A 9,296-nucleotide genomic window follows, 5' to 3' on the forward strand; every position below is an offset into this window, starting at 1 on the left:
GGGCCGTGCTGTCTCCTCCTCCAAGGGCTTCATTAATTCATTCACTCATTCATTTATTATAAAAGCAGTAGAGCCCAGCGGAGAACTCAGACTCTAGAATCAGATCAAGGGGCTGGAATCCTGGCTGTGTGACCCGGGCAGCTAACTTCACCTCTCTGGGCCTCAGTTTTCTTATCTGTAACATAGGACTAATAACAGTACTCATCTTGTAGGGTTGTGAGACTCAATGCGTTAATGATGTCCAGTGCTTAGAGCAGTGCCTGGGACATAATAGGTGCTCATTAATTGTGAGCAGTCATCGTCACTGAGCCCAAGGGATTGTGGAAAAGAAGCTGGGTGAGAGCTGTCAGGGAAGGCTCCCAGGAGGAGGGGACGTTTAGGCCAGAAGCTAAAGGATGAGAGGAAGTTAGCAAGGCAAGATGGTTTGAAGGATATTATAGGCAGAAGGAATAATAGCTGTAAAAGCTCAGAGATGAGGAAGAGGTTGACTCCTGCACCAGGGCTCAAATGACCGCCTTAATCCCCCCTCCCCCCACAAATCCCAGGGGACATAGTCTATGGCTAAAGCCCACACTCCACATCCTCTGGAGGCCCAGTTAAGCATTAATGGGAAGTCACTGACCAGGGAGCTGCTGACTGGGAAACATCTCCCATGTCCACTTCTGTCTTACCTGGTTTTTGCCTGTCATGGGGAAGCTTGGTGCACTTGCTCGCCATACCCCAGAGCCCAGGACCTCATAGGAGCTCAGGAACAAGGAGAGAGCCTGTCACACCCAGAGAGGTTAAGTGACTTGGTCAGAGCCACACAGCATCCGGGTATTCAGTATTCATATTCAATTCTCCCTATGTTCTTGGGCAGGAGCTGGTCTGGGCTGAGAAAGGGAGGGTGCTTCCCCACTGAGCGAGACAGAGGCCATTGTGTTTTATGAAACCCAAACCCGGGCCCCCTCCGGATGGACGTGGGGTCGATAGAGGAGAGGGGGAGCAGGGGGTTGGACTCCCTGCCCCCATCACCCCGGAGATCCAGCACGTGCTCCCAGCTCAGTCACATCTGGATTCCAGCTGGCAGCTCCAAGGCAGAGGGGGAGCAGTGGCCACAGGAACTTGCTATCAAAGGCGAGGAGGAGCCTGGTGGTGAGGAGACAAAGGCCAGGGCTGCCTCCAACCCCAGGCGCCAGGGAGGGTGCGGTGAGTGCAGCATTGTCCAGAGACCAGTCTCATCCTCAGCCACTCTTCAGGGGGATGGGAAACTGAAGCCTCCACTGGAAGCCCCTCCACTGCCCTGTCTCCTCAAGGAAACAAAGAGCGGTTGGCTCCCCTGTGGCCACAGTAAGTAGCAGAGCCACGCATGGAACCTGGCTATGTGGCTACAAGTCCAGGGCTGGTGCTCAGCCTTGGGGTGAGGCGTGAGTTCCCACCCTCTGTTCCTTTGGACATTCATTCATTTCCCCCCGCCATTTAGACCCCAGAGCCTGGCTGATGTGTCTCCTCCAGAAAGTTGCTCCACCCCCATGAAACAGCCCAGGGGACACATACCTGTCCCCATCTCCCGGAGGAATCATTCCCCCCTCAGAAAACCAGCGAGACTCAGGCCGGAATAAAGGTTTATTGTGCTGGTTTGTAATATCTCAGCACCTGAGAGTTGTGTGGAGGTTGAGGGGCCCCAGACAAAAGTATGGGGAAGAGGACCTCCAAGAACCTCCCCAAATTAGGACGGAGCTCAGGCTCCCTGGTCAAGGACTAAAGAATGCTATAGACACAGGCTGCCAGACAACGCGCATGAGCAAGGGGCTGCAGTCAAGGGTCCCCTGCTCGAAGCTGGGCGTCAGAAGCCCTCCCCCACCCCCTCACACACAGCTCCCCACCCCATCCTGGCTTCTAGGCTGCTTTGGGAGCCTGACAAAAAAGGTTCAATTCATTCGCCTCATTCTCACAGCAGCGGCGGGATGAGAGGCAGCACTTGAGAGGGGCCCAAGCCCCCACAACCTACAGCCCATACCCCGGACCAAACAGACACTGGGGGCACCTTTGGGAACATTTAGAGCAGTCATTTCCAGAGTGTGCTCTGAAGCATTTCGCTATGTAGCTATAAAAAAAAAAAAAAAAAAAGGTATTTTATGGTCAAAAGGAGTTCGAGAAAGGCTAAGTGAAATGGGGGCGCCTTTACTATAGCACTTGTCTGAGTCCCGGGCTGCTCTAAGGGAGTCACGGGGAATCAAAAGGAATGTTTCTTCAACTCACTGGACTCCAAAATCTTTTCTGACAGAGTACCTTAGGGAACCCAGTTTGGGAAATGCTCATTTAAGGACCTGTTGTGACCACATGCAAGGGCCTCTCACAGAAGCGTCCTGATTAACCAGGCCCCTTCCAGCGGCAGCTCTAACCACACCAACCCCAGGTGCTTCTGCACCTCTCATTCAACCTCTCCCCAAATCCCTCCTTATTCTGCTTTTCTTTTCTACCTCGATGGAGAAGCGCGCAACGATGGCACTGTCACAAGGGACCTGAGAAGTGTTTCCCAATCAACGTGGCTATAATGGGGATACGTCGCCAGCCCCGCCTGCCCAGAGGAGCTGTGCTTTGAAACGCAGCCCTTTGGGGCTGCGGGAGCAAATGTTCTAGAACTTGGTGAGATTCCTGGGGTGGGCCAGAGACCAGTATCTCTGTCCACTGTAGGATCAGGACACGATGGGATCTGCAGCTGCGGGTGGTTGAGGAGGGGGCATCAGGGAGCCTTAAGGGCCAGGGGCCTTTCTATGCCCAGGGAAGAGACCACTGGGTATCCAACAGTCAGGGCCACAGCCCTGGAGGCCTGTTAGACGCTGGGGCTGATACTGCCACAAGCACAGGGGCTTTCGGGGGGGCCAGCTGGACCTTCAGCTTCCTGGGATAATGAGGGAGCTGCTTCTGGCTCCCCTGGGCCTTCGCCAGCCCCCACAGCCCCCTCCACCACCGCCAAGCACGGGTCCTCCGGCACCTCTGCTCTCTCCACTGAGACCCCACGGCCCTCTGCCTCCCGGTCCACCTCCTGGCTTCCCTTCTCCTCTTCTTCCGACTTGCCCTCCGTCACCCTGGCTCCATTGCCACTGCTCGAGGCCACCCTGGCGGGAGACTTGAGATTCTGTGTGGCCGCGAGGATGTCAGCCTGGAGCTGCTGGGAGGAGTCCAGGGCCTCCTCGGGCCGGCCATCGGGATCCTTGTCGGGGACCTCGCTGAAGGCCTGGGGACCCCCAGCCCGGTCATTCTGGTCCACGTACTTCTTCTTGGGGAAGGATGACGGATAGTAGGCCGAGGCCTTGTGCTTCTGGCGGGTGATGAGGGCGGCGCACACGATGAACATGAGCAGAAACACCAGGGAGCCCACCACAGCGATGAGCATCACGTACTGGCGGAAGAAGTCCACGATGCCGTCCAGGAAGTTGGTGGGGGGCTTGGGGCCCGCCAGGAGCGTGGGCTGGGGCCCCACCGACGTAGGGCTGAGGGCAGGGGTCCCAGGTGGCGGGAGGCTCGGGGAGGAGGCCGATGAGTCCTCAGCTTCCCCACTGCCCCCCATGTCCTCCAGAGGGGCGGCCTGCAGGGGCACAGAGTGGGCGACCATGGGCAGGGCCCTCGAGAGCAGCAGCAGAGACACGATGAGGCTGGGAGCCGCTGCAGAAACCATGCTGCCTGTGGGAAAGCGAGGCAGGAGGGAGGTCAGGGTGCCACTCGAGGGTCTCAGGGGACCCCAAAGGAGGTGCAGGGAACATGGAATGTGTTCTAACAAGTCGCTTCTTTCCCCCAGGCCTGAACCTCCCCACCGTACAATGGACCCCTGTTCCTTCTAAGATGGAGTTCACACCTGGACAGCCCCCCCGCCGCCCCCCAACTTCTCTCCGAGGTCCTGGAAGGCAAGGGCTTAATCTTATTTATCTCAGTATCCTCAGGTCTGGTATACAGTAAGTGTGCCATAAATGTATCCTGTCTGACTTGACCGAATTTAATAACTTACCCTTTTAATGCTTTCCACATGCCAGACACTATTTTAAGTTTCTTACATGGACTCTTGAGAACTACTCAATGGGGGAGTCATTATTATTAGCCCTATTTTCCAGGTGTGGAAACTGAGGCTCGGTGGGGTTCAGTGACTTGCCAAGGAAGAGCTGGAGTCTGAATCTTGGCACCAAGGAAGAAAAGGTGGTAGGGCTGAAATAAGTGAAAACCTCAGTAACTATAAGCTGACCCCTACACCTATGGGAAGCCCTCCCCAGAAGCCCCCAGCCTCTCTATGATTCCATTCCCCTCTCCAGAAGGTTCTTGGGTTTGGAAGCCTAAAGACTCTCTGAGCTCAGCAGAAGGCCTGCATGCCAGGACCATGCTGGGAGCATCTGCCCCACGGCTAACCTTCACCTAAAGGCTCAAAGAAGGACCTGGAGGCCACAGGAGAAACCCCTCACACCTGAGACGAAGCTGGAACCTGCCAGAATCTGAGTCTTACGGCCACCACTAAACCGGAACCAGATGACTCTGCACCTCCCTCTCCTGTTGGAAGGCTGCTACCAACATGAACCCCCAGACCCTCTGTGTCCCAGACTTCCTGGCTAAATAATAAATTCCCCATGGGCCAGGTTTACAAAGGCATGAGGCCAGCTCCAGGCACAAGAGAGTGAGAGAGACAGAGAGAGAGATAGGAGAGAGAGAGAGAGAGAGACAGAGAGAGAGACAGAGAGAGAGACAGAGAGAGAGAGAGACAGAGAGAGCAAGAGAGAGAGAGAGAGAGCAAGAGAGAGAGAGAGAGAGAGCAAGAGAGAGAGAGAGAGAGAGCAAGAGAGAGAAAGAGAGAGAACGAGCGAGCTCTTGGAGTCACACAGAAGAAGGTTCAAATCCTAGCTCTGACACTTACCATCTGTGTGTCCATGGGCAAATCACTGTCCATGGATTTAGAAGCCCAGCTTCTAAAACACTACTCCCAGCCAGCCTGAGTGGGGCTGGGCACTCGGATAAACCCAGGGACCCCTTTCTGTGCCCCCCAGGACAACCCTTGAAAATCCCACCTGACCCAGTGGAGGGCCCAGGCTCCTGACACTGTGTGAGGCTAGAAGCTCCAAGATGGAAAAGTCTTAGGATGCCATGTCTGAGGACCTTTCTCAGGAGACTGAAATGGGGAGGCGGAGTCCCAGAGAAGGCAATGGACGGGCAAAGCAAAGCCACACAGCAAGTTTCTGAGCTGGAGGAGGAAGTTAGGCTCCCAACACTTTGACTGCAGGTCCCCTTGAATGCCCAGGCTTCAAGCCCTGATCTATAAAACAAGCAACAGTACCAATCTCGTAGTGATTTGGGGATTCAGGAGATGAGGTAGGAATGATGCTCAGCCATTGAATGGCTTGTTCTAAGTGACCTAGGGCCTTCCAATTGTCATTGACTGAAATTAATTGTACTGATATGAATTTGGATAAACCGGCTCAGGTGGCGGGGGTAGGTAATTCCAGGACATAAAAAAAGGCAACACTACTCAGGGGTTCATTTTAAATGAACCGGTCATTCTGTACTTTTATCATGAGTCACGAATCTGAGCCCTTTGGTGGATGCAATCCTATAGAATCCTACAGAAGCCAGTGCTATCATTGTCTCCATTTTTCAGAGGAGGAAACTGAGGTTCAGAGATGGACAGTGATTTGCCCATGGACACACAGATGATAAGTGTAAGAGCTAGAATTTGAACCTTCTTCTGTGTGACTCCAAAAGCGCTCTCTCTCTCGCTCTCGCTCGCTCTCTCTCTCTATCTCTCTCTCTCTCTCATTCACTCTCGTGCCTGGAGCTGGCCTCATGCCCCCTGGTTGACATCTCAACTAAAACAAAGATCTGAAGATACTACATGAACTTGCCTTCCCGGCCCCTTGACTTTCTGGCACTAGCTGGCAAAGGTTCCTACAGACAGCTTTTATCCTAGAGTCTTTGTCTCATCAGTCCCCACCCTGCCTTCCTCCTCCAGTCAAGTCCCAGGACAGACCTCTCATGGTGGCAGCTGAAGCTTCTCACCACAGATCAAAACTACAGGCCAGTGGTGGCCGAAGACCAGGGGACTTTCCCCAGGGGCTGACTATGATGTTCCGTCACTGAATTCTGCAGGCAGTGGAGTGGTGAGGCTGGTCAGGCTGGATTCGAATCCTGACTCCATCTCAGTCTAGCTCCACCATCTGGCCCTTCTGGGCCTCACCCTTTCCATCTGTAAATTGGGGGCACAGGGTGGGGAGGTGACCACAAGTCTTGCCTGGCACAGAGTAGCCACTCACCAAGGAAAGATGGCATTCAGGAATGGCCAGATTCCTCCCCCGGCAGAGCCCTAGGGTCAGCCAGCATTTCACACAAAGGCCACAAATGACCGTCCTCACCTGACATGTACATTTGCTCATTGTCCCCCCACCCTCCATGAACAGATTAACTTTTTTACCTTGTTGGGTGAAATCTCCTCGGCACTGACTACTGAGGAACCCAGAACCACACACACACGCGTGCACACACGCACTCTCATACGCATGTGCACAGCTGAGAGCTGGACGGAGGAAAGGGCTCCCTCTCCCTGAAGCCTTAGGGTCAAGGAGCAGAGGATGAAGAAAGAGGCCCCACAAATTACCTCTGGCTCTTAAAGGCCGAGACCCCAGCTCAACCCCAGAGTATGAGGAGCAAAGTGTGAGAAGCCAGCCAGGCCTTGCAGGAAATGGCTGTGTGACTCTGCACAATGAGCCCCATTGCCTCTCTGGGCTTCACTAGTGGGCTTCACTTTCCCATCTAGCCTGGACAGCTCGGAAATGGTCATCTGTCCATCAGCTGACCCACCTCCTCCTACCTGGGTCCTAAATTTTTCCAAGACTCAGGAACTCACAGGCCATTAGGAGCTGGGTTCAGAACAATGCATCTCGTTTTACCCAGAGGAAACTCGGTCAATACCGAGAATGGCTTGCCTAGGGCCCACAGCTAGTCATGGTGGAGCCCTGAACTGAAGGGCCACTTAGAATAGCCCACCAGATGTCACTTTCTAGCTTTGTGTCCTGGAGCCAGGCATGTCACTTCTCTGGGCCTCAGTTTCCACATCTGTACAATGGAACTAAGGGCCACCTCCCTGGACTATTGTCAGCAGTAGCAGTACCTGGCACGTAGTAGGTGTCAATTAGTAGGTGCCACATGATCAACCAGGCCACCCAGCTTGGAGTAGGGCCTCTCTTTAGAGCCCATCTCACTCAGTTTATTGTTTTAAAATGTGATGGCCGCAGTCGAGGTCAGGAATATGCAGGCGATGAGAATCCAACCCTAAGGCCGAGGTACCCCAAGACCAAAGTCCGAGGGGCCAGAGCAGCTGCTCCACCCCCACCCAGAGACTGGTAAGCAAAGGGGGAAGGGCGACCCACAAAAACCTGGCTTCAATTAGTGGCGTTTGGGGGAGGAGGGTCTGGCTGAAGCACTGCACCCCCTACTCTGGGGCAGCCGAGGACAGGGACTGGGGCCCCTCGGAGGGGAGGCCTGGGGACGGACATGGGGCTCAAGGGTTCAAAACCTACACACACATACACACACACACACACAGCAGCAGCAGCAGCAGTGGCGGCGGCGGCAGCGTGGATCCACAATACATTTACGGACACACAACACCCAGACACCCCAGAGAGCTCACGCAGCCCACCAGCAAATACACAGAGAACACACATGGACACAAAACGGGCTGATTCTCAGACAACACGTGTACATACACGGCCCCTTGTCACACCATGAATCTCCCCCAAGACAGAGCAGTCCCAGTCCACACCACCCTCCCGCTAACCCTGGGAGCAACTACCCTGGTGTCCACTTTCAAGAACAACACATCCCCCTATCGCCAGGCCACAATGGCACACACACAGCACTTCGGCCAGCAAGCAGCTCACGGGGCACACAGGAGGCACACACACATTCGGACCCCCTCACCCTTAGCACAGATCACACCCGTACACAGCATCCAGCACACCCTCATAACTCACACACACTTAGAGATATCCCCCAAAGGGCTCCTGCTGGTTCCCAGTCCCTAAACTCCAAAACATCCGAGGCTTCCCGGACAGACGAGAGGACCCCAGGACTCACCAGTCCCTCTGCACGTACACAGGCCTGGTGCTCCCGCCAGGTGGAGCGAGAGAGAGTCGGTGTGGTGCCCGGCGCGCTCTGGGCTGGCCGCCCCACCCTCCTCCCGCCCCCTCCCTCCCTCGCTGGCTGCGGGGCCAGCTTGATTTCATTAAGGGGTTTGGGGTGGGGACAGGGGATGGGCGGGGCTGCACTGGGCCACACACATCCCCTCTGGCTCACCCTCCCGCAGGCGCCCCCTCCACACTCCAGGGAAGCCCACATGGGGTACTTCCTCCCTAACTGCAAGTCCCCAGGGCTGGCTGGGGCAGACGGGGCTGACCCAGAGTGTCCCGCCGCAAAACAGAGAGCTGGGGTCCTTCCCTCCTTCCAAAGAAGACAGGTCAGGGAGGTTCAGAGGCCCCTGGAAGTGAGAAGGAAAATTCCCCGTCCTTGGTTCCAGCTGTGACTCAGGTTTTCCATAGAGGCTGGGGGTACAGAGTGGGAGCTGGGGTGTGGGGGGGCGGGGAGAGCGTGAGCGGAGGCCTGACGGAGGCCCGGGGCTGGCGCGGGGAGCGAGTTTTGGCACTCACTGTCTAGCCCTGTCAGGCCCTCCCCTCCTCCAGGCCTCAGTTTCCCCATTCGCAGGGCCGGAGGGAGAGCCTCCTGGGCTCCCCCTGGCTCTGAATTTCTGAGATCAGTGGCCTCACAGTACCCCAAACGGAGTGACTACAGCAGGAGCCTGGTCCTATTTCACAGATGGGGAAAGCGAGGCGGGGTAAGTGCAAGTGGCTCGACCAGGGAACCGAGGTAAGTCGGGTGTGGCCCTGGAACAGGCCCTCTGGCTCACCCAAGGAATCCAGAGAGTCAGTGGCCCCTTGCATTCATTCATTCATGCACTCATTCATTCATTCACTCATTCACCAAGTTAGTTTTATAAATGTCTTAACAAACTCTATAGTGCACCAGGCACTGTGCCAAGCAGGTTTCAGAGTAAAACCAGACACAACCCAACACTCAGAGCTTGCAGACTTCCAGGGAGAAGGACATTACTTTTTTACAAAACAGAAATGGGTCTGTGGCAGGAGAGAGGCCAGACCAAGGGCTTGGGGGAGGAGGGAGGGGTACCCAAGGCAAAGAGAGATCCACTGAGAGAAAGAGGCAGAGAAGTGGCCCTAGAAGATGTGGCCGTGAACTAGCAGGGTCTGAACAAGAGGAGCTCCTGGGGA

At 55.4% G+C, this 9,296-nt stretch overlaps 1 protein-coding gene across 2 annotated transcripts; it reads right to left on the reverse strand.

Annotated features, from left to right (window-relative positions):
- Window positions 1-1,590: 1,590 nt before the first annotated feature.
- Window positions 1,591-8,171, reverse strand: TMEM119 (transmembrane protein 119). Of its 2 annotated transcripts, XM_023521906.1 has the most exons (3): window positions 8,092-8,166; window positions 5,987-6,202; window positions 1,591-3,666 (listed from the first exon to the last, which is right to left on the reverse strand). In XM_023521906.1, exons 2-3 carry the CDS (start codon window positions 5,991-5,993, stop codon window positions 2,816-2,818), a joined length of 858 nt encoding a protein of 285 aa, XP_023377674.1. In that variant the 5' UTR covers window positions 5,994-6,202; window positions 8,092-8,166; the 3' UTR covers window positions 1,591-2,815. The 2 variants fall into 2 exon arrangements, with proteins under 2 accessions (XP_023377674.1, XP_011376100.1); XM_011377798.2 differs by lacking the exon at window positions 5,987-6,202 and having other exon boundaries at window positions 8,092-8,171.
- Window positions 8,172-9,296: the final 1,125 nt, after the last annotated feature.

This window comes from Pteropus vampyrus, unplaced genomic scaffold (genome assembly GCF_000151845.1).
Source record: "Pteropus vampyrus isolate Shadow unplaced genomic scaffold, Pvam_2.0 Scaffold322, whole genome shotgun sequence".
NCBI classification, from domain to species: Eukaryota; Metazoa; Chordata; class Mammalia; order Chiroptera; family Pteropodidae; genus Pteropus; species Pteropus vampyrus.